Here is a 23,493-nt window from a genome sequence, read left to right on the forward strand (position 1 = left end):
ACTGGTCTATAATTACCCGGATTATCCCTACTACCTTTTTTGAACAAGGGGACAACATTCGCCTCCCTCAATCCTCCAGTACCATGCCTGTAGACGAGGCCATAAAGATCCTAGCCCGAGGCTCAGCAATCTCTTCCCTCGCCTCATGGAGCAGCCTGGGGAATATTCCGTCAGGCCCTGGGGACTTATCCGTCCTAATGTATTTTACCAACTCCAACACCTCCTCTCCCTTGATATCAACATGCTCCAGAACATCAACCTCACTCATATTGTCCTCACCATCATCAAGTTCCCTCTCATTGGTGAATACCGAAGAGAAGTATTCATTGAGGACCTCGCTCACTTCCACAGCCTCCAGGCACATCTTCCCACCTTTATCCCTAATCCATCCTACCTTCACTCCTGTCATCCTTTTATTCTTCGCACAATTGAAGAATGCCTTGGGGTTGTCCTTTACCCTACTCGCCAAGGCCTTCTCATGTCCCCTTCTTGCTCTCCTCAGCCCCTTCAAATTAGTTACTTTCCCCAAGCAGTAAGGCTGACCAACACCTCTATCCATTTACCCACCACAACTTCATGACTTCCTGTCAGTTACCTTACACTCCTGCGCCTCTTGTCATTTTATGGATAATCTATATATGTATACAAACTACGTGTATAAGGTATCTTATGTATTTGTTGTGATTTTTATTATTATTGCGCTTTATATCTTATTGTGTATTTGTGCAGCTGCATCAGATTCGGAGTAACAATTATTCTGTTCTCCTTTACACTTGTGTACTGGAAATGACATTAAACAACCTTGAATCACGGTGACTCCAGGCGCTGCAAACCAGCTAGGGAGTACAAACAAAGCCCACGGCCGCTCTGCAACCCCGACGGTTAGGAGTCAGCTCCTCTCTTAAGCACCTAACCGGGAACGCTCCTCCGTTCATGGCGAAGGATAACACGAATCCACAGACCAAGGCAGTGGGCGACCTGGTCACCATTCCTCCAGAGCAAACACGGGCCTGATAAGCGTTTGTGCGGCGCCAGCTTCCTACCTACTAACTCCACTCCAATGTCACGCCGAAACCCACCACTACCTGCGCGTAGGGGACCCCGGCCCCGTTCACCAGATACCTGGACGGAGCCGACCGTGGACCCGGGTGGCGGCGGCGGCTGCTGCTCCTCCTCCCCGCTGAGGGAGTACTCCACCCCGGCTGTGGCCCGCGCCATCAGCGGTTACTCAGCGAGAGAGGCGCTCCTCACCCTCCAACGATTATTACGCGTGAGACCCGGAAACATTTCAGTTAATAGCACGGTGGCGCCGGAAATAGTTTGCGGGCAGCTCCTAAATTAGGTCAACAACCAACCGCTCAAAGAGAAAGACGTAAATCCGTTACACGATGCACAGACACGTTCACCGTCTGCTGCTGTTAACCAGCTCATTATTTTGCGTCTTCAACAAAAGAGATTTTTAATTAATTGTGTTCAGTACATCTTTAACAGCATACCAGTTTTATGACACCCCCAAGACAAATGTCCCACAGAGTTCACACTCTTTATCGCCACTTCCTCATTTGCCTTTAAATAGTTGGAAGACCGGAACGTAACTGAACGGCGTCGCTGTCTGATCGACAACCCGACTCGCCAATGGGAAACCGGGCTCTCCGCCGCCCGCCCTGACGATGTGACGTCATCCCGCCAATCCGGCAAGAGGAAGGGCGGGATTCCTGAGAACAGTGAGCCCGGTTGTCACGGAGGGGGGAAGGAAAACAGGCGAGAGGCGGCCGAGAGTTGAAGGAAGCGGCTCGGTGACTGGGCCCAGAAGGAGAGAGTAGGGAGAGAAAGAGTGGAAACAAGCAAACCACAGAGAGGGGGTGGTGCCCGCAGCAGCCAGTAGGAGCTTGGAGCCGTACCGAGCCAGGGTCCGGTACCGGGACGCTGTCACACACCACCAATCCGACTCCCAGCGCTACAGGTAGGCGCCGTGCAGAGTTCTCGACCTTGGGAATTTATGGTTGGGGCTGGTCAATCGGATCCTACTCGATGTGCTCAGACACACGTACCTAGGTTGCTGTGGCAAGCAGGGCGGGGGGTGGGGGGGAGTACAAACAAAGCGCCTGGGAGCGAGCGTGAGGCCGAGCTCGGGCCCGAGTGAACAAAGCTCCTTACTATTACTTGATGAGCGTGTGGTTGGTTGATGTATGTGTGTGTGTGAGGTGGGGAAGTGGAAGGAGAAGGAATGTGTTCTCGTTGGTAGGGAGCTAACGAAAAACTCTTGATTATCGTTCGGGAGTTTCGTGTCTGATTTATGGTTGCCCTATCTCGGCACCGTGCGTGAGAAGCACCAACCGATCCACGGTTTTCCCTTCATTACGCTGCAGTCGGTGGATAAAAGTATAAAAGTGTCTGCGATCTTCTGTCTCAGATTGTGGTTTGTGCGCAAAGAACAAACATGCGTTGGTCGGTTATTGTGTCTCAATGTGGTGTACGAGAGAAAAAAATAGCAAAAAAAAAACCATAAACAGAAATTATCTCAGTCTCTAAAATTTCCTAATTATTTTAAGTTTCCCTCAGTAGCCAGCCTGCCTTACAATGTGGTTTCAGGTAGCTTTTGAGTGATATTGTTCCTGTGAAGAGTGTTTTTATAATGCTGAAATGTGCTGTATGTCACTGGTTTGCTCCATTCTAACCTGTATGCGAGTGAACAATTGGCTGATTGGGGAGCCTCCAGCCCGATCTGATCGGTGCCTGAGGCCAGTTTTTACCTTGTGGAACAAAAACTGACAGAAATGTGGCCTGATGTATAGATGTAGACCTGAAAACTTAAATTTTTATCCACCGAACGTTGCGAGCAGATTGTTTTTTTAATTTTCTTATGCTTTTTATAGGTGTTGTTCTGTTTACAAACTTATATCATAATGTAGGGTATGTTATCCAAGAGACACCATTGCACTATTTGAGATTGAATTTCCGCATGCATTTTAGTGTTAATAGGAAGGCAAACAATTGCTAACAATGGCAGTACTATTTGGAGTCTGGATTTTACTGCAGTAGTTTTGACCTGATGTGCAAAGACTGTTCCATTGGCATCAGGATGAGGATGAGTATTTTGTCAATATGCTTGAGCTTCAACAAATTACAAAGCTTCTAAACATTGTTATTTAATTCTGTTTTTGGTATTAGTTGCACCCTGCTTAAAAAGTTGTTCTTGTTTCACATCACACAGTTATTCAGCACCTAATAGATTTGGGCTCAGAGTGCTGTTCATTCCTGATAGCATCCCACTTTTGCTTTTGTGTTTAAGCATGTTCCATCATCTAATTTGAGTAGGCAATGTTATTAAAATGAGATAGAGTTTTGCTGTAAACTATTTAAATTAGTGGACTTTTACTTAAGAGAGAAGTTTGACACCAAGAAACTGACTGTGCTGTGGGACTACTGCATTTTGTAGAAAACATTTCATGAGATTAAGACAGCTTTAATTGACATGTATGTTGAAATATACACTGAAATGTGTCAGTTTGCACCAACAACCAACACAGTCTGAGGATTCAGCTGGGGGAAGCTCATAAGTGTCACCATGCTTCTGGCACAACGTAGCATGCCCGCAATTGGGAGGATGCGGAACACCTGGAAGAAACCAACATGATCACAGGGAGAACGCAACCTCTTTACAGACAGTGGTGAGAATTGAGCCCCAACTAGTGATTGCTGGCGCTACCGTGCCTCCCCTGCATGTGGGCACTATATATTATCCTTTTCTAATTACCCTGGAGAAGGTGGCAGTGAATTATTTTTTAAGCCACTAGCATTCATGTCATTAAGCTGCATCCACAAGGTCATTAGTCAGTGAGTTCTTGGAAATCTGACCTACATTCAGTGCAGCAATGGAAGTATGTTTCCAATTCACTATCAACAGCAAATATTCTCATTCTTACTCTCGAGATGGCAATTCAGCAATGATACAGAGGCCTTGAACAGGGTTTGAGGAACTCCCACATTGATGTTCTGAGGTTGAGGTGATAGTACTCTGACAGCCAAAGTCATCTTTCCTAATGCCGTCTCATGTCAAAGGCAGACATTCTCTTCTTATTCCTGGGATGCAATTTCTTTTGTAATGAGATTTGAAGACAAGTGGTCTTGTTGGAACAAACACTATGCATTGGTGAGCATGTTATTTAAATCCTAGTGCTGCTTGATGGCTTTGATGATGACTGTGTATCTATCACAGCAGATTTTTGAGTGTAAGCTGGTGGGTAGTCATTAGCTCTTATTTTGGGATCATGGCATATATGGCAATTTTACGCCTTAAAGGTGCAAATTTTGTAGTGGAACTAAACTAATCTGGCTAGTAAATGTAGTTCATCTGGATTACAAGTTTTTTTGGGGGCAATACGTGATATACTGCATAATCAGAACTCATTGCCTTTGTAGTATCCACTGAATTTAGTTGTCCCTGATGATTCACTTCACACATTGTGTGATGATTGGAACCATAGAATAAGGCTGTACTCAGCACTTCTGGCTGGAGGCATTGCAAATGCTTCAAACTTGTCTATAGTACATATTCTAGAATTTACCATCATTGATAATTAGATGATTTGCGATGTCCATGGAGACTGGTACTATTTTTGTTTGCTATTTACTCGTCCACATGCATTGAAGATGAGATGTTTTAGGGCCACATTAAGCTGCTAAGATAGAGCCACATACTACTTCAGTATTTAACATGGATATGCAGTCAGTAGCCTCTTTATTAGGTGTGTCCTGTACCCAAAAATGGTGGCTACCAAGTGTATGCTCATGGTCTTCTGCTGCTATAGCACAACCACTTCAAGTTTTGATATGTTGCGTGTTCAGAGATGCTCATCTGCATAGCACTGTTGTAATGCATGGTTAATTGAGTTACTATCACCTTCCTGTCATCTTAAACCAGTCTTGCCATTCTCCTATAACCCCTCTCATTAACAAGGCGTTTTTGCCCACAGAGATGTCATTCACTGGATTTTTTTTGTTTTTCCAGTCATTCTCTGTAAACTGCAGAGCTGTTGTACGTGAAAATCCCAAGAGATCAGCAGTTTCTGAAATAATCAAAACACCCCATCTGGCACCACAGTAACTTAGATCACACTTCTTTCCCATTCTGACATTTGGTTTGAACCTCTTGATCATGTTTGCGTACTTTTATGCATTGAGTTGCTGCCACATGATTTGCTGATTAGACTCTTGCATTATACAGCCGTTGGACAAACGTATCTAATAATGTGGCATGTTGGCATTTAATCTTGTAGAGGGCAATGGTGCTTGGACGACATTGTTTAAAATGTAAGTGTGTGTTGCAGATTCACAAGGCTGTTATCTCCTTTTTATATATGTATGGCTTGCATTCCTTAGTTTTCAGAAATGTTTTTCTCCGGTAAGAAGTCGAGAATAAGGAGTGACAGTCTCTGAATTAGAGATTGGACATTTGGAGCTGAGTGAGGAAAAACTTCTTCATATGGGTGATGCTGAATCTTTGTCATTCTTCACTTCCAGAGGGGTGGGAACTTAATCATTCAAAACAGAGTTTAGGGGAATCAGGGGAGTTCAAGAAAATTATTGAAGATCGGTCTTTCTTGCTGAATTTCAGAGCAGTGTGCAACGGTTCTTGCTTCTGTTTCTGATGTTCTTATGAATGGTACCAGTTATGACATGTTTTTCTAAACTGTCTATTGTATTTGGAATGGGTTTACTTGTGAGTAAAATATAAGCTCACAGGGTTATGGATTATAGTAGAACATAATTTTGCAGGTCATAATGACTAGCATAAACACTTTGTTTAAATCACTGGATATATCTTACAGATCAGAGCAATAAATAAAGATTGCTGGAAACAATCAGGTCAGGTAGCGTCTGTGGAAAGAGAAACAGACCTTTTATCTGAGCTAGGAATGAAAGAGAAAGAAGTTAGCTTTTAAGTTTCCGAGAGATAGGCAAGAGAAATATCTGCAGTAGGGTGAGGCCAGGATTAATGTGGGTAAGACACAAAGAGTGAGAGAAAGAAAAAGGAGCATAAAAGCTTTGAAATGAGGGCAATTGACGAGCAAGAGCGTGGAAGAAAGTGAACAAAGTGAGATGCAGGGCTGTACAACATGCCCAGCAGCTCAAGCTGTGATAGTGCAAAGAGTAAAACTAGCCCAATATCACCGATGATTGGGACAGAAGGCAATTTACCTGAAATTGTGTAAATGGATTTTGAGTCCAGAAGACTGCATGTGTTCAAATGGAAGATAAGGTGTTGCTCAAGTTCTGAGGCAGTGTTCATCCAGATGGAGATGCTGTGAGACTTATTTCTGTCTCTGCTACCTGCAGTACGGCAGTGTAGTGGTTAGCACAATGCTTTACAGAACAGGTGTTCAATTCCTGCCACTGCCTGTAAAGGAGTTTGTATGTTCTCGTGGGTTTTCTCTGGGTACTCGGGTTTCGTTCCACAGTCCAAAGACGTACTAGTTGGTACCAGTCAGCAGTACCTTCACTTCCTCAGGAGATTCAGTCGAGTGAGGTGCCCTGCCCTATTCTTACCACATTGTACTGGTGCACCACCGAGAGGGTGTATCGCTGTCTGATATGGGAATTGCAAGGATCTGACCACAAGGCCCTGCAATGGATCTTGATTGTGAGGTTTGCTGAGAGTGTCATCGGGGTCTCCCTTCAGCACTGGAAAGGAAAGGGAAAGACACCAGAATAAAAAGATGGGGGAAGGGGAAGGAGAACAAGCTGTAAGGTGCTAGGTAGAGCCTGGTAAAGGGCTGTAGTAGAAGGAATCTGATAGGAGAGGAGAGTGAACCATGGGTGAAAGGGAAGAAGGAGGGGCACTGGGGGAGATGATAGGCAGGCAAGGAGAAGAGGTAAGAAGCCAAGTGGGGAATGAAAGAAGAGGGAAAGGAGGAGGGAAAAAGAACAGAGGGGAACAAGGTTGGAGGCTACCTCCACCCTGAGTGTGGTCTCATTGTAGAGAGGAGGCAATGGACCAACTTGTTGGAATGGGAAAGGGGATAGGAATTAAAATGGTTGGCCACCAGGAAATTCTGCTTCTGGTGGATGAAGCAGAAGTGCGTGACAAGGTAGCCCCCCCCCCCCCCCCAATCTACATCGGGTCGCACCAATGTTGAGGAGGCCGCATTGTGAGTAACAGATGACCCCAACAGATTCACAGGTTAAGTGCTGGCTCACCTGGAAGGACTCTTTGGTGCTGTAAATGGAGGTGGGATGGAGAATGGAATGATACAAGAGAATCATGTAGGGAGCAATCCCTGTGAATTTCTCAGGATGTTCTTAACTGGCTGCTGTTGTTTTTCGTGTCATCTGACATTTAGGCTGCTATCAGATTGACTGACCAATTTAAATGTTATTGTACTTTGTTGCAGTGGTTTAGAGCAGTTGGTTGGCCTATGAGGCTTCTTCATAATTTACAGCAACATAGTGGTAAAGTTGTTTGAATTTCATGAAGAGACCTAGACCATTGTTTTGAATACATAAGCTTGAATCTTGAAGTGTCAGCTTGAAATTTAATGTCAAGTAGGTCAAGATATATATTGAAGCTTATGTTTGTACAGACTTTTATAAACCTAATTTGGTCACTCAAAGTCCTTAATTGTTTTGGCCTTTATGTGACTGCAGGCCTATCTTTGTAGTTGACTTTTACTGACATATAAAATTTGGAGACATCAGGGTTTGACAATAAGTGCCAACGCTGCCAGTGACATTGTGAATATATGTTAAATTAAGAGTCATTCATATTGTTTGAGATTGGGAGTTATATGCAAGTCAGCTTGATTTCCTGAGAATGATGTATTTTTACATGGACTTTTGCAACAATCTGCTTAACTTTTTTTTACTCAAATAATTGAATTTAAATTCAATATTAGTCAACTATCAAGCTCAAGTTCAGTTTTATTGTTGTACACATGTATATCGCCAAACGAAACAACATTCCTCCAGACCAAGGTGTAACAGACAATTCTTACAACTCACACACATAACATATACAGTAATATTACCACTAGCAAATTAGCTAACAATAAGGGGCATTTAAAACACAGGTTAAAATGTAAACAGTATAACACCACTGGCGCTGCATGCGTGATGAGACCTGGGTGGTGGCAGGGAGTTCAGTCTTACGGCTTGGGAAAAGAACCTGTTTTCCATCAAATAGTTCTTGTCCTAATGCTTTGGTAGCTCCTGTCTGATGGTAGGGGGTCAAAGAGATTATTGAACAGATAAAAGGGATTATTGACAATACTAAAAGCCCTGTGTATGCAGTGCTCCTGATAAATATCTCTGTGGAAGCGAGACCCCAATGACCCTCTCAGCATTCCTTGCAATTGTTTGTAGAGACTTACAATCATATACTAGCTGGACAGGAAACTCAATGCTGCTTCAGTAAAAGTTGTTAGAATGGTGGGGTGGGGGGTGGGGAGAATCCTTGCTCGCCTCAATCTCCTCAGGAAGTGGAAATGCTGTTGTGCTTTCTTGAACACAGAGGTGATGTTGAGGGTCGAGAGGAGATCTACTGTTATGTGCAGTTCCAGAAACTTGGGGCTCCCAACTCTCTCCACAGAGGAGCATGTTCAGTGAGGAGTGGTTAGCTTTCACCTTCCTGAAGTCCACAGTCATTTCTTTGGTCTTATCCACATTGACACTCAAGGTGCCATGCTCGCACCGTTTGACCAGCTGCTCTACCTCCTCTCTGTCGTCAGTGTTGGTGAGGCCAACCACTGTTGTGTCATCACAGTCTTGATGTTTGGTTTGAACTGGATCGAGCAATGGAGTCCTGCATCAGCAAGGTGAACAGCACACAGTCCTGGGTATCACTAGTGCTCAGTGGACTGATTTGAATGACAAGCACGCTGGAGCGGGGCCAATGTAGCAGGAAGGTGGGATTTAATGCGTTCCATAGCCAGCTGCTCAAAGGACTTCATCGTTGTTGATGTCTGTGCAACTGGACAGTAGTTGTTGAGGCAGGTTACTGTCGTCCTCTTGGGCTCAGGGTTGTTGGTGGCCTCCTTGAAGCCTGAGAGGACAGTTCCAGAGAGATGAAGATGTCTGTTAGAACCTCTGTTAACTGGGCTGCACAGTCCCTCAGTACCTGACCAGTTATATTATCAGGCCATGCAGCTTTACGTTGGTTGACCTTGCCTGGGGTCTTCCTCATGTCAGCTGTGGCCAGACAGAGTGCATTTTCCTGGGGCGGGGTGGGAGTATGGGGGGCCTTCCTGGCTGGCACATCGTTCTGTGCATCAAACCGAGCATAATAGATATTCGTTTATCAGGAAGAGAAGCATCACTGTCGTTAACGCGCAGGGTGGACTTGTAGTCCGTTATGGTCTGACTGCACTGCCACATGCCTCATGTCTCGTGCCTATTCTCTGTGAATAATCCCATTTTAACTTCCTGACGGTTTAGGGAAGTGCAGATCAAATCAAGCCAGGTTTAATTATCATTCAAACCAACAACAGATACAGCTGAATGAGACTGCGTTCCTCCGTGGCCAAGGTGCAAAACATTTGAAATAACAAACTTAAAAATAGCAAGTACATTCAAAAAGTGAGTAGTATAATTCAAAATAGCAAGCAAAGAAACAGATTCACTCAAAAAAAAATATATATGCAGTCCAAGACCCTGAGTGACAATGTCTGGCAATCGATGGTACAATCTCCTGGCAAGTGCACAGCTGCAATCCAGCCTGTTGTTCCGCCCCTCGAACACAAGAGGGTAGCACTGATGGAAGAGGCCAGGTTCCAGCCACCTGCTGAAACAATGCTGTTGTGCTTCCGCGTCTCTCGCCTGGTCTGCAGCAACAGGCAAGCCCAAGGCTTGAGGCCTAGTTCTCGCTACAACCGAGACTACACCACTCCCATGTCGTCTGTCCCTCCACCAGACAAGAATAACAGGCCTGCGGCAATTTACATTATCACTGCCCAACAAAGTTTTGCAATGGCAAGTGAAATGTCTGAGGTAATCTCCCACGGTTACAGTACACCAATCTCGATGCTCTTGATTTGTGGGCAGTAACACGGTCTGTAGCCAAGATACCTCCTCCAAATCCAAACTGGCTCCTCTGGCATCCCAGCGAGCCCATCCAACACCAGTCCAGCCACTTCAATCAACGAGCAGCTCAGTGATGGAGTAGCCCTGCAGTACCCAAAGATCTTGGAGTAGAATTGTCTTCAGATCTTAAAAACCAAATTTTACAAAGAGAAAAAGCACCTTTGGTTGGCCTCAAGAGGCCACTGCCTTTGCACGAGCCGCCAATTTACTGGAAGTATAGGAGCTCTTGTTGACCTGAGAGCTGCCTTATTGCCCGATCTGAAGGCTCTCTCAGCCATACCTGGACTTCAGATGGCTTCTGATATGCTTTCACGTAGCTGTGTTTAATAACAATGACGTCCTCAATGCACTTCATTATGTAGCCAGTCACAGATCTCGCAAAGTCAGCAATGTTAATATGCAGTATTTTCCTTTAGTAAGGAATAAGAAAGACATTCAGGTCGAGCAATTACACCATGAGTTGGAGCTGGAGTGGCCACTGTGACGGGATGTGTTGCCATTGTTTTCAAGTTTTTAGTTATTGTTTCTGAATCACTTGTGTGTAACTAAATCATCACAATACCTTATCAGCAATAGGTGAACTAAATGTGAAGATCCATTTTTAGATTTCCAACTGCATTTCAGGTCTACATTATTCTTTTAAAAACGTTTTTCAACTAGGCTTGCTTGAAGAAATCTGTGCCCAGTTATCACCAGTATATAACCTGCGTCACCAGGAGTCCCAAAACACTCGACCACTGCTGTTACTGTGATAAGGAATGCCTACCCTTCCATGCCTGGACGGCATTTCAGGAAATCTGATCACTTGGCTGTCCTACCTTAATACAGGCAGAGGCTAAAGAGCAAGACTCCGAAGGTACGGACAATGAAGAGGTGGCTGCGGGAGGCAGAGGAGCAGATAGAGGATTGCTTCAAGTCGGTGGACTAGGCTGTGTTCAAGAACGCATCAGAGGATCTGAATTGCTACATCACTTTTGTCACAAACTTTATAAAAACAATCGTAGATGAGGGTGTTCCAACAAAATCCTGCAGTCTTCCCAAACCTGAAGTCCTAGATGAGCCATGAGATCCACAGCCTGCTGAGGGCCAGATCAGTGGCATTCTGGTATGGTGTCCAAGTGAGGTACAGGAGCTCCAGGTACAATCTCCGGAAGAGATCCACACCCTGCTGAGGGCCAGATCAGTGGCATTCTGGTATGGTGTCCAAGTGAGGTACAAGAGCTCCAGGTACAATCTCTTTCGATCCACAACCTGCTGAGGGCCAGATCAGTGGCATTCCGGTATGGTGTCCAAGTGAGGTACAAGAGCTCCAGGTACAATCTCACGTGCAAAGTGGCAATTCCAGACCAAACTTGAATTACCAAAGGATGGTTGACAGCTGTGGAAGGGTTGAATGTTGTTATTTCTGACCAAGTGACAAAGGTAACAACTGGGCTTTGTTCCCAGATGAGCTCAGTACTCGCTTTGACCATCAAAACATGGAAGAACCTTCCCAAACTCCCACAACCCCCGATGACCCTGTGATTACAGTCTCTGAGGTGACCTGAGAGCATCCTTCAAGAAGGTGAACCCAGGGATAATATCTGGCCCAGATAGGCCAACTAGCCAAGTACTGAAGACCTGTACTAGATGTGTTCATCGACATGTTTAACCTGTGGCTTCGGCAGTCTGAAGTACCCATCTGCTTCAAGCAGGCTTCAATTATACTGGTGCCTAAGGTGAATGTAGTAACTGCCTCTATGAGTATCATCCAGCAGCACTTGCAACCACTGTGAAGTATTTTGAGAGGTTGGTGATGAAGCATATCAACTCCTGCCTGAAAAGTGACTTGGATCTGCTCCAATTTGCCTACCGGCACAACAGATCCACAGCAGTTGCCACTCTGCTGGCTCCTCACTCAATCCTGGAACGACTGGACAGCAAAGGTGCATGCATCAGGATGTTCTTTATCGACTACATCTCAGGATTCAATACCATTATCCTCTCAAAACTAATCAATAAGCTTCAAGACCTTGGCTCAATACCTCCTTGTGCAGTTGGATCTGTGATTTCCTCATTCATGCAGACCCCAGTCGGTTCAGTTTGGCTGGAACATCTCGTCCACAATCTCCATCAATACGGTTGCATCACAAGACTGTGTGCTTAACCCCCCCCACCACCCCCGCTCTACTTGCTTTATACTTATGACTGTGAAGCTAACCACAGCTTCAGTGGCATATTTATGTTTGCTGATGACATTGTCTGAATCAAAGGTGGTGATGAATCAGCATAAAGGAGGGAAATTCTGGCTGAGTGCTGTCATAACAACAACCTCTTACTCAATGCCAGCAAGACCAAGAAGCTGATTATTGACTTCAGGAGGAGGAAACTAGACGTCCATGAGCCAGTCCTTATCAGGGGATCGGAGGTGGAGGGGGTCAGCAACTTTAAATCCTTTAGTGTTATTATTTCAAAGGATATATCCTGGGCTCAGCACATAATTGCAAATATGAAGTTAGCATGGCAGCGCCTCTCAGAAGGTTGCGAAAATTTGACATGACATCTAAAACTTTGACAAACTTCTATAGATATGTAGTGGAGAGTACAGTGACTGGTTGCACCATGGTCTGGTATAGAAACACCAATCTCTTTGAACAGAAACCCTACAAAAAGAAGTGGATAGGCCCAGGTAAAGCTCACCCCACCATTGAGCACATCTACATGGAGCACTGTCATAGGAAAGGAGCATCCATCATCAAGGATCCCTGCCACCCAGGCCATTTCCTCTTCTTGTTGCTGCCATCAAGAAGGTGATACAGGAGCCTCAGGACCCACACCACCAGGTCCAGGAACAGTTATTACCCCCCAACCATCACGCTTTTGAACCAGTGGGGATAACTTCACAAGTCCCCATCATTGAACTGTTCCCAAAGACACTTCATCTCATGTTCTCGATACTTATTTATTTAATATTATTATTTTTTTTTGTCAGTCTTATCAGGTGTGGTAAGGTGTGGTCTTTCATTGATTCTATTAAGTTTTTTTGGATTTACTATGTATGCTTGCAGGAAAACAAATTTCAGGGTTGAAAATGGTGATATACATGTCCAGGTTTCCCCTGCCATCCAAAGGTAGAGCGTTCCTATGAAACAGTTCGTAAGCTGGAATGTTGTAAAGCGAAGAAGCAATTACCATTTATTTATATGAGAAAAATCTGTGAGCATTCGCAGACCCAAAAATAACCTACCAAATCATGCCAAATAACTCATAAACCTAAAATAACAGTAACATATCGTAAAAGCAGGAATGATATGATAAATACACAGCCTATATAAAGTAGAAATACTTCTCTACAATCATTGCCTGCACTGTTCTCCGTAGCGAAAATCTCATGCAAGTGCTCTCGGCAAAAACACTCTCTCCAGTAACCCTTAAGCTATGAAGCTGCCAAAGTTGGCGGGAGGAGAAGATGGTGTGCGCAGCCCTCTGGTGAAAAATGTTATCATATCTGTTAAATAGGGGCCGTGGATAATTCTGATTTGATGGAGAATGGACGTGAAAGCACAGAGGAACATCTGGAGAAATTTCTGAAATGCCCGTTCGCTGCTGTCGTTACTGTGTGGTCGTGAATCTCTCGGAGGGAGGCCTAAAAATCCCCGGCCTTGCCTGCTTTTGGCGACCGAGAAGGAGGTCGAATCATTCGGACAGAAATGGCGCTCAGTACTCGGTGTCGGAGAGCTGATCAGAGCTCGAAGTTTTCGGATGACTCAGAGTTGGATTGTGGTCGGCATGGCAGGGAGAGTTTTTCTTCTCTCTCCCGTCTGTGTGGGATGTGGGACATTTGAGAAACTTTGAACTTTACTGTGCTCACGGACTTCTTCATCAAGTTATGGTATTGTGCACTGTTGTAACTATATGTTATAATTATGTGGTTTTGTCAGTTTTTTCAGTCTTGGTCTGTCCTGTGTTTTGTGATATCACACCAGAGGAAATAATGTATCATTTCTTAATGCATGCATTACTAAATGACAATAAAAGAGAACTACGTGTCTTCATAATCTAAAAAAAACATACCAAATGACACATAAAAGTACACAGCCTATATAAAGTAGAAATAATGTATGTACAGTGCAGTATCACTTACCAGAATTGGGAAGACAGCACCGAGCGCACTGATGATGGTGTTAGGCTGAGTCGTCGGAGGCTGGGGTGCTGCAGTGGTCCCAACCTCCAGGCCGCGGACCGATACCAATTCACGGAGGATGCAGCGGTAGCCGGGACACACCCAGCGCATCTTTAAGAAAAAAGCCGAAATAAGCAAGCTAATTAATTAGGTGCCGCCTGGCAAGTAAATGTTGGCCCAGATCAGAGGCGATTGCCAATTGCATCACCTCTGATCTGGGCCGACATTTACGTGCCGAGTGGCACCTAATTAATTAGCATGTTCATTTCGGCTTTTTTCTTAATGTTGCGCTGGGTGTGTCCTGGCTACCGCTGCATTCTCCGCGAATCGGTATCTGTCCGCAGCCCGGGGGTTGGGTTGGTGGGTCACTGAGGTGTCGTCTGTTTCCATCAGGGCAGACAGGTCATCTTCTTCTATGTCTGCCTGCCTCGATGTCAAAGGTCGAGGTTCGTTGTCTGCTGTGGCTGATGTGGAAGGCTTGAAAAACGACAGTATGCTTGACTGCTAGCCTCACTCATTTTTCTGTCATACAGTTCTTTGTAAACCATCTTGCAAATGCCCTAAACCGACATACCCTTTCAAAATTAAAGTCATACTTTATCATTGCAGCGAAAATCTCACGCAGTTGCTTCACGTTCAGTTCCTGGACGACTTCACTTTCGGTCCATTCACTACTGCATTCAGTTTCGATTGTTATCCCTTGCTCTTCCAATTGCATCAGCTCTTCATCTATCAGTTCTTGGTCATGGGATGCCAAAACCTCTTCTTCATCTTCGTCAGCTTCCACAAGACAAACTCACTTTGTCCTTACTTAGTTCACCACGATCGAAACGCTTAATTATGTCTAGTTTTACGCTAAGTGTAACACCCTTACGAGCTGTTTTAGGCTTTTCCGATATCTTAGAACTCACCTTGCTAACGACCACTCACAAGCACATGTTTAAGCAATGCTGGCTAGAATGCAGTTCCGAATTTGGGGGAGGAGTGGCTGCTCGGGGCGCGCGCTGCTTTTTTCGCAATGGTGAAAACACCTGTTTGCGAAAGTAGGTAACTAATGTAGGTCTTTCGTAACAGTGAGGTTTCGTAAGCGAACATTCGAAAAGCGGGGGACACTTGTACTAAACAATACATTTTGAACTTTCTTGGGGTCATGAAAGATGCATATTCTTTGATTATATTGGATGGAACGTGTGTGAAAATCATTTGTGCTCATATGTCTGTTGTACAATATCCTTGCATCAATTCATTTGTTTACAGTGGCCTGAATCTGATGTGTGCTCAAGGGCTTTGAAGTACATCTTTCAGAGCAATGCTGTGTTTGTCCTGTAAGCAGTTCATTTCTATTGCTGCTGAAGGTATGTCTGTATACTACATTTACAGGCACTGTATTTGTGAAAGCAGTTTTAACAATTTTATTTTCTATGTGAAACACCATTCTCTTTGAAAACTGCTTGGAGTTTACCTCACCATTTTTTTTAAAGACGCAAGGTGTTTTGTTAGCTTATAAGAAGAAATTCGGGGTTAATATTGTGGACTGATGGAGTTAGATGTGTACAACAAATACATTTTCAAGGATGGTATTATATGTATAGTGGCACTAGTGCTAGGATAATTAATAGAGAATTAATGTCTCATTGTTCTGAGTTTGCATGACACAAATATTATACTTTGCGTGTTGGAGATTTACATTTCTTTGGAACACGTGCCTAGGTTGCTGTTTATCCTCCATGAAAGCAGATAGCTCTGATTGCATTTACGCATTTGCTGCTATATAATGCAAATCCTTTTTCTTTGATTTTTATCCCTTTACAACCTAATATTGGATGATGCTGGGGGGTGGGGGTGGAGGGTTAGCCCAATCATGAAGACTGAATTTGATTTCCTTTGGCTCACAACTTGTTGCACTTTCTCTTACAGACTGCATTAAATCTTGTTAAGGGACATGTTTGACCATTCAATAATTTGAAAATAAACATTAATATTGCCTAGTAATTTGCATACTTTGTAATAACACTGAATTTTGATGTAGAGTGAATTCTGTTTATTTGGGACACATTCGGTCAGCATATTTTGGCCCAGTTAACCAAAGTTTCATGGAAATGGCTAAAAAGTTATATTTTTTTAAAAAAAACAAACTACTGTTTAACCAACACACACAAAATACTGGAGGACCTCAGCAGGTCAGGCAGTATCTATGGAAAAGAATAAACAGTTGACGTTTTGGGCCAAGACCCTTCATCAGGACCGGAGAAAAAAGATGAGAAGTCAGATTAAGAGGAGGGGTGAAAGAAATGCAAGGTAGTAGGTGGTAGGTGAAACTGGAAGGGGGGACAGGTGAAGTAAGGAGCTGGGAAGTCAATTGATAAGAGATAAAGGGCTGGAGAAGGGGGGACAGAAGGCCATGGAAGAAAGGGAAGGGGGAGGAGCATCAGAGGGAGGTGATGGGCAGGCAAGGAGATAAGGTTTGAGAGGGAAATGGTGAAGGGGGGGGTGCTATTACCACAAGTTCAAGTTCATGCCATCAGGTTGGAGGCTACCCAGACGGAATATAAGCTGATTCTCCTCGAACCTGAGTGGGCGAAGCAGTCTCCCAATCTACATCTGATCTCACCGATACGTAGGAGGCCATACTGGGAGTACCAAACACAGTATATGACCCGAACAGACTCACAGGTGAAGTGTCGCTTCACCTGGAAGGACTGTTTGGTGCCCTGAAGGGTAGTGAGGGAGGAGGTGTTGGGGCAGGTGTAGCACTTGTTCCGCTTGCAAGTGCCAGGAGGGAGATCAGTGGGGAGGGATGAATGGACTGAGGAGTCATGTGGGGAGCGATCCCAGTGGAAAGCAGAGAGTAGGGGGGAGAGAAAGGTGCTTGGTGGTGGGATCCCGTTGGAGATAGCAGAAGTTATGGAAATTTATGTGCTGGACACAGAGGCTGGTGTGGTTGTAGGTGAGGACAAGAGAAACCCTATGCGTGGTGGGGTGACGGGAGAATGGAGTGAGGGTAGACATGCGTTAATGGAAGAGATGCAGGTGAGGGCAGTGTTGATGGTAGAGGAAGAGAAACCTCTTTCTTTGAAGAAGGAGGACATCTCCTTAGTTTTGAAATGAAAAGCCTCATCCTGAGAGCAGATGTGTCAGAGATGGAAGGATTGAGAGAGGGGGATGGCATTTTTACAAGTAATGGTAGGAAGAGGTATAGAAATGTTAACTGTTTACTCTTTTCCATAGATGCTGCCTGTCCTGCTAAGTTCCTCCAGCATTTTGTGTGTGTTGCTTAGATTTCCAGCATCTACAGATGCTCTTGTTTGTGATCAAACTACTGTTTAACTGAATAACAAATTACGTATTTAAATGAAATTCAGAACAAATTGGAACACTGCCAATGCTACTACAGTACGATAAAACTGTACAAGTTCCTAATAGTTATTGACAAAGCAATTCTTCCAGTGGATGTTGTTGCGTTCTTTTGATTGACTGAAATTGAACAAGATCAGTGCAAACACAGTGCAGATAATCGACTGCCTTCATACAATCCTTTTGACGACTGCATTCTCCAAAACTTCATCTTTATTGTAACATTCAAGATGATTGTTGATACCTTCTAATTTTTTGTAGTTCCTAACTTGATGAAGTAGTGAAATCATTTTGTTTTCACTTCTGACCATTTCTGGCATCTTCAAAGCTGAATGCTTGAAACTGCAGTGAGCAAAATAGTTCTGAATTGTCTAGTTACTTATCTCTGGTTAACAATTAGTGACAAAACTCACTGCTTTTTAAACACAAATGTGCAACTGACACTATTTTAAAAACCGTTCACTTTAAGCACGGTGTAGTGTCTAATGGTGTTGTAAGTGAGGGAACAGATTCGGTAGGTCTCAAAGGCAAGGTCTCTGGACACACAGTCTTGGTAGTAGAGGATTTTATTTACAGAAGGCAAACGTGGGAAAATAGCAAAAGAAGCAACACGCACATGTGCACAATTTACAGTAGTCGTGGGAAACGTTGGATCGGCAATAAAACACGTGGACAATTAATAATGAACATGGGAAAATTGCATGGGCACAAAGTGTGTACATACACACACACACACACACACACACACACCCACCCCCCTCCCCAAGGGAAAAGTCAATACGATACTCACCACTCCTTGACTCTGTGCAGGCACGACTCTATGCTATTAGGGACAATAATCAGTGCTCCCAACCCTACTCAATGCACAGCTCACCAACAATTTCTCCAACGCCATTCCACGGTTCTCAGCCTGGAGTGAAGCAGGGTGGTCCCTCGGAGATGGCAAAGAGAAAGGGTCCAGCACACGTGGCACCCTTTTAGTGCAGGAGGGCTGGACGGTCCAGCCCAGGTAATTCACAGGGGGCCAATGGCTCAGTGCCAGCAGAGTTAAGCTGATTACAAAGGCCAATTGCCCAAGGCCAGGTACAAGGCTAATTTAAAGAGGCCAATGGTTAGGTGTGCATTGATGGGCAAGGAGGGGTCAAACCTTGACTGGCAGGTGTCGTGCCTTCTGACCAGGTAGTGGGCAGTGCTGTCACGTGACAGTCCCGACCCCTCCAATACAGTCCACCCGTCGGAAGCCACGCCACTCACCAGGCATATGTGTAACACAGTGAGAAGGAAAGGAATATACCTTAATGGAAGTTTTACACTTAACAATTTCTACGGTTAATACTATATGGGACTATACAGAACTAATATGTGACTATACAGACTATCCCCCTCTTCAAGAAGGGAGGAAGAGAGAAAACGGGCAATTATAGACCAGTTAGCCTGACGTCGGTGGTGGGAAAGATGCTGGAGTCAATTATAAAAGATGAAATTACAACACATTTGGATAGCAGTAACAGGATCGGTCGGAGTCAACATGGATTTACGAAGGGGAAATCGTGCTTGGCTAATCTTCTGGAATTTTTTGAGGATGTAACTATGAAAATGGACAAGGGAGAACCAGTGGATGTAGTGTACCTGGACTTTCAGAAAGCCTTTGATAAAGTCCCACGTAGGAGATTAGTGGGCAAAATTAGGGCATATGATATTGGGGGCAGAGTACTGACATGGGTTGAAAATTAGCTGGTTGACAGAAAACAAGGAGTAGCGATTAACGGGTCCCTTTCGGAATGACAGGCAGTGACCAGTGGGGTACCGCAGGGTTCAGTACTGGGACCGCAGCTGTTTACAATATATATTAATGATTTAGATGAGGAAATTACAAGTAACATTAGCAAATTTGTCGATAACACAAAGCTGGGTGACAGTATGAAATGTGAGGAGGATGTTATGAGAATGCAGGGTGACTTGGACAGGCTGGGTGAGTGGGCAGATGCATAGCAGATGCAGTTTAATGTGGATAAATGTGAGGTTATCCACTTTGGTGGTAAGAACAGGAAGGCAGATTATTATCTAAATGGAGTCAAGTTAGGAAAAGGGGAAGCACAACGAGATCTAGGTGTTCTTGTACATCAGTCACTGAAAGCAAGCATGCAAGTACAGCAGACACTGAAGAAAGCTAATGGCATGCTGGCCTTCATAGCAAGGGGAGTTGAGTATAAGAGCAAAGAGGTCCTTCTGCAGCTGTACAGGGCCCTGGTGAGACCACACCTGGAGTATTGTGTGCAGTTTTGATCTCCAAATTTGAGGAAGGACATCCTTGCTATTGAGGGAGTGCAGCGTAGGTTCACAAGGTTAATTCCTGGGATGGCGGGACTGTCAAATGTCGAAAGATTGGAGCGACTGAGCTTGTATACACTGGAATTTAGAAGGATGAGAGGGGATCTTATTGAAACATATAAGATTATTAAGGGATTGGACACGCTGGAGGCAGGAAGCATGTTCCCGCTGATGGGTGAGTCCAGAACCAGAGGCCACAGTTTAAGAATAAGGGGTAGGCCATTTAGAGCGGAGTTGAGGAAAAACTTTTTCACCCAGAGAGTGGTGGATGTATGGAATACTCTGCCCCAGAAGGCTGTGGAGGCCAAGTCTCTGGATGCTTTCAAGAAAGAGATGGATAGAGCTCTTAAAGATAGCGGAATCAAAGGTTATGGGGATAAGGCAGGAACTAGGTACTGATTGTGGATGATCAGCCATGATCACAGTGAATGGTGGTGCTGGCTCGAAGGGCCGAATGGCCTACTTCTGCACCTGTTGTCTATTGTCTATAAAGAAAGACAGACGTGCTCTGAATAGTTTGGCAAGCACAACATAATATACACACAGCGATGATAACAGGAATGAGTGCAATCAACCAGTGGATGACACTTGCGCCCCCCCCCCCCCCGGGACCCAAACGGCCACCAGCTTCCCCATGAGATGTCATGCTGGAGAAGCTGGTCCCTCGACTTTTTAATTTTAGCCACCGAGTCCTGAATGTTAGCAGCCAAGTGGGTGACGTTACTGGACTTGTCAGGGATAAACGTGCAGCACCCCTTACCAGTCACTGCACAGGTACCACCATCAGCCGCGAGTAGGTAATCCAGGGCCTGTCGATTCTGCAGGGCGACCATCCTGACGGCCGCCAGCTCTGCCGCCGTTTGGGTGAGGTCATCCTTGGTACATTGCAGTGCCATTGCCGTGTCGTTGGCCAGCGTCTCTAGCACACTGGTCATTTGGATCACTTCACTTGACAATATGCTCCCCCAGATCGTTCAGGGGGTGGATGGAGGGCACCACGTATGCTGGAAAGCAACAACCGGACCAGCTTGCGGGGAGCCACGGGTAGGCATGGTGGCTGCAAATCCAGTGGGTCCCATTAAAAATCCATGGAGCCCCCAGTTTAGTGGCACCATCAGCAGTGGTCACTGGAGCGCCCGGATACCGGTCTTGCTCACAGTCGCTGTGGCCAACTGAAAGGTTGGAACTGTGCTCATTTCAGAGCCTGCACCAACATTCCCTGGGTCTGCTCACTGGCTGAGGGTCGGGACTCGGGTGGAGGTCAAATTGTAGGGAGGGAAATACCAGTTCCTGAAGCACCCACCCCATCGGGGGTTGCCGGAAGAGATGTTATGTAGTGGTGGGGGACTGCCATTAGCCCCCCCCCCCCAAACAGATATACCAAAACCCGCAGGAGCAAACAGTTTGTGTAAACAGTTCATTTCAGAGTCATCCAGCGGGATCGGTGTGAGTGGCAGGGCGTCATCAGCGTGTGCTGGGGTTTGCATGCAGATCCAGCAGTCCGATCTGTTGGTGCTGCTGATGAACTCGGAGGCGACCCTGAGGAAGGTGTTGACAGCTGTCCCGAAGCCGATCATCGCGGTGACCGGAGTAACGCCATTGTCCTGTGGGGGGAGGGGGGTGAGGAACAGACTCATCCTCGTCCGGTTAGGTGTCGGCTATGTAGACAAGACAAGTCAGTTCTACCCGGAATCACCACCCAACGGGTGTCACCTGGACTGCGCGCGACAACTTCTCCCTTCTGGGGGGTCCTTGTGGCTGTCGTATCCCTACCCTCCCCGAGTCCTCGGTCTTGGGGGGTTCGGTGTTTTCTAAGTTGGAGGATGGGGAGTGTGCCAGATGGCGGGACAGAGGGGACCCCCCCCCCCCCCGGCTGGTGGGCCGTGTGTTTAACTGGTCAACGGCCTGCTGCTACACACTCAACCACCCCTGCAGTGTGCGAGAGGGCGTTAGCATGTGTATTTTTTCTTTAAGCAGGCTGTTCATCCTCTCAATTAATCCCGATGCCTGTGGGTGATAGGGTATATGGAACAGCCATGAGATACCCACCTCAGCAGCCCAGCTCTGAACTTTGGCCCCCAGCAAAGTGTGAACCCTGATTGGATTGTACCTCCCACGAGACTCCATAGATGGAGGAGAAGTACTGTAATCCTTTGATGGTGCTATTCTGGTCGGCTCTGTCACAGGGCACCGCCACCAGGACCCCAGAGTATGTGTCCACCATCGTCAGGGCGTACTGCTTTTTATTGTGGCGTGGGAGCGGTCCAATATAGTCAATCTGCCATACGCGACCCACTCCTGTGCTGCGACGAATGTGACCCGGCAGCCCTGTTGGCCAGCCCCGTGGTTTCACCTGTTGGCAGTTGGGGCAGTTGGCAGCAGAGGCCTTACATTGATCTAGTGTGAGGGCGGCCCCAAATTGTTCTGCCCAACGCCGTGTACTGTCGGCCCCTAGATGGCCACCTTTGCAGTGCGCCCACGCAGTTAATGCACGGAGGTCGGTTTCTGGTGGGGAAGTGGTGGTGCGGCATATTTGGGCTGCCTGGTCCTCAGCGGTGTTATGTATTGCTTCGTCAGTGTTGCTCTGGGTATGGGCACCACGTGATGAAGTGAAATTTTTCTGTGGGCAGCCTCGTCCCAAATGAACCGCCAGTGCTGCTGTCCCCAGAGGGAGCGTCCATGAATTTCCAAGCCCATCTCATGCCACCGGGCCATCCACACAGCCATACCGTGAGCCACTGCCCAAGAGTCGGTGTACCCCCCCCCCCCCAGGGAAAAGTCAATACGATACCCGTGACCCCTTGACTCTGTGCAGGCACAGCTCTATGCTATTAGGGACAATAATCAATGCTCCCAACCCTATTCAATGCACAGCTCACCAACAATTTCTTCAGCGCTGTTCCACAGTTCTCAGACTGGAGTGAAGCAGGGTGGTCCCTTGGAGATGGCAAAGAGAGTCCAGCACACGTGGCACCCTTTTAGTGCAGGAGGGCTGGACGGTCCATCCCAGGTAATTCACAGGGGGGCCAATGGCTGATTACAAAGGCCAATTGCCCGAGGCCATGTACAAGACTAATTAAAGTGGCCAATGGTTAGGTGTGCGTTGATAGGCGAGGAGGGGTCAAACCTTGATTAGCAGGTGGCGTGCCTTCCGACCAGGTAGTGGGCAGTGCTGTCACGTGACAGTCACGACCCCTCCAGTACAAATGGTGACACAAGTACCTGCAACTGATGCTAGTTTGAAATTATTCAGCAAGTTTCCTGCCCCAATTAAGTGACATAGTGTCAAATAATGAAGGGAATCTGGACTATTTTCATGATTAATTTTTGTTCTTTAAAAGTTGACTTCAGTAAGTGGCTTCTCTGATTAAACGTTGGTCCAATTCATCGAAAACCACTGTATTTACATTTTCTTGCATCAGGCAATCTCCAAGCTAATTTATTTATTTAGAGATAGAGTGCAGATTACACACCCTGGCCCTTCGCGCCTCATTGCCCAGCACACTCCAACAAACCCGATTCAACCTTAACCTCATTGCAGGACAAGTTACAATGTCCAATTAACCTAC

The 23,493-nt window shown here is 45.8% G+C and overlaps 2 protein-coding genes across 3 annotated transcripts in view; one reads left to right on the forward strand and one right to left on the reverse strand.

Moving 5' to 3' along the window:
* Nucleotides 1–1,288, reverse strand: part of ociad1 (OCIA domain containing 1) — a 31,877-nt gene extending 30,589 nt beyond the window's left edge. Inside the window, exon 1 of the mRNA XM_072252727.1 lies at nucleotides 1,123–1,288. Within this exon, the coding sequence (XP_072108828.1) occupies nucleotides 1,123–1,218 (96 nt within the window). The 5' untranslated portion in view covers nucleotides 1,219–1,288. The remainder of the gene's footprint in view (nucleotides 1–1,122) is intronic.
* A 413-nt stretch (nucleotides 1,289–1,701) lies between these two features.
* fryl (furry homolog, like) overlaps nucleotides 1,702–23,493 on the forward strand; it is a 372,606-nt gene continuing 350,814 nt past the window's right edge. For both annotated transcript variants that reach the window (XM_072252739.1, XM_072252740.1), the window contains exon 1: nucleotides 1,702–1,963. The gene's annotated coding sequence lies outside the window, so the exon portion shown is untranslated. The remainder of the gene's footprint in view (nucleotides 1,964–23,493) is intronic.

This window comes from Mobula birostris, chromosome 3, assembly GCF_030028105.1.
Source record: "Mobula birostris isolate sMobBir1 chromosome 3, sMobBir1.hap1, whole genome shotgun sequence".
Classification (NCBI taxonomy): Eukaryota; Metazoa; Chordata; class Chondrichthyes; order Myliobatiformes; family Myliobatidae; genus Mobula; species Mobula birostris.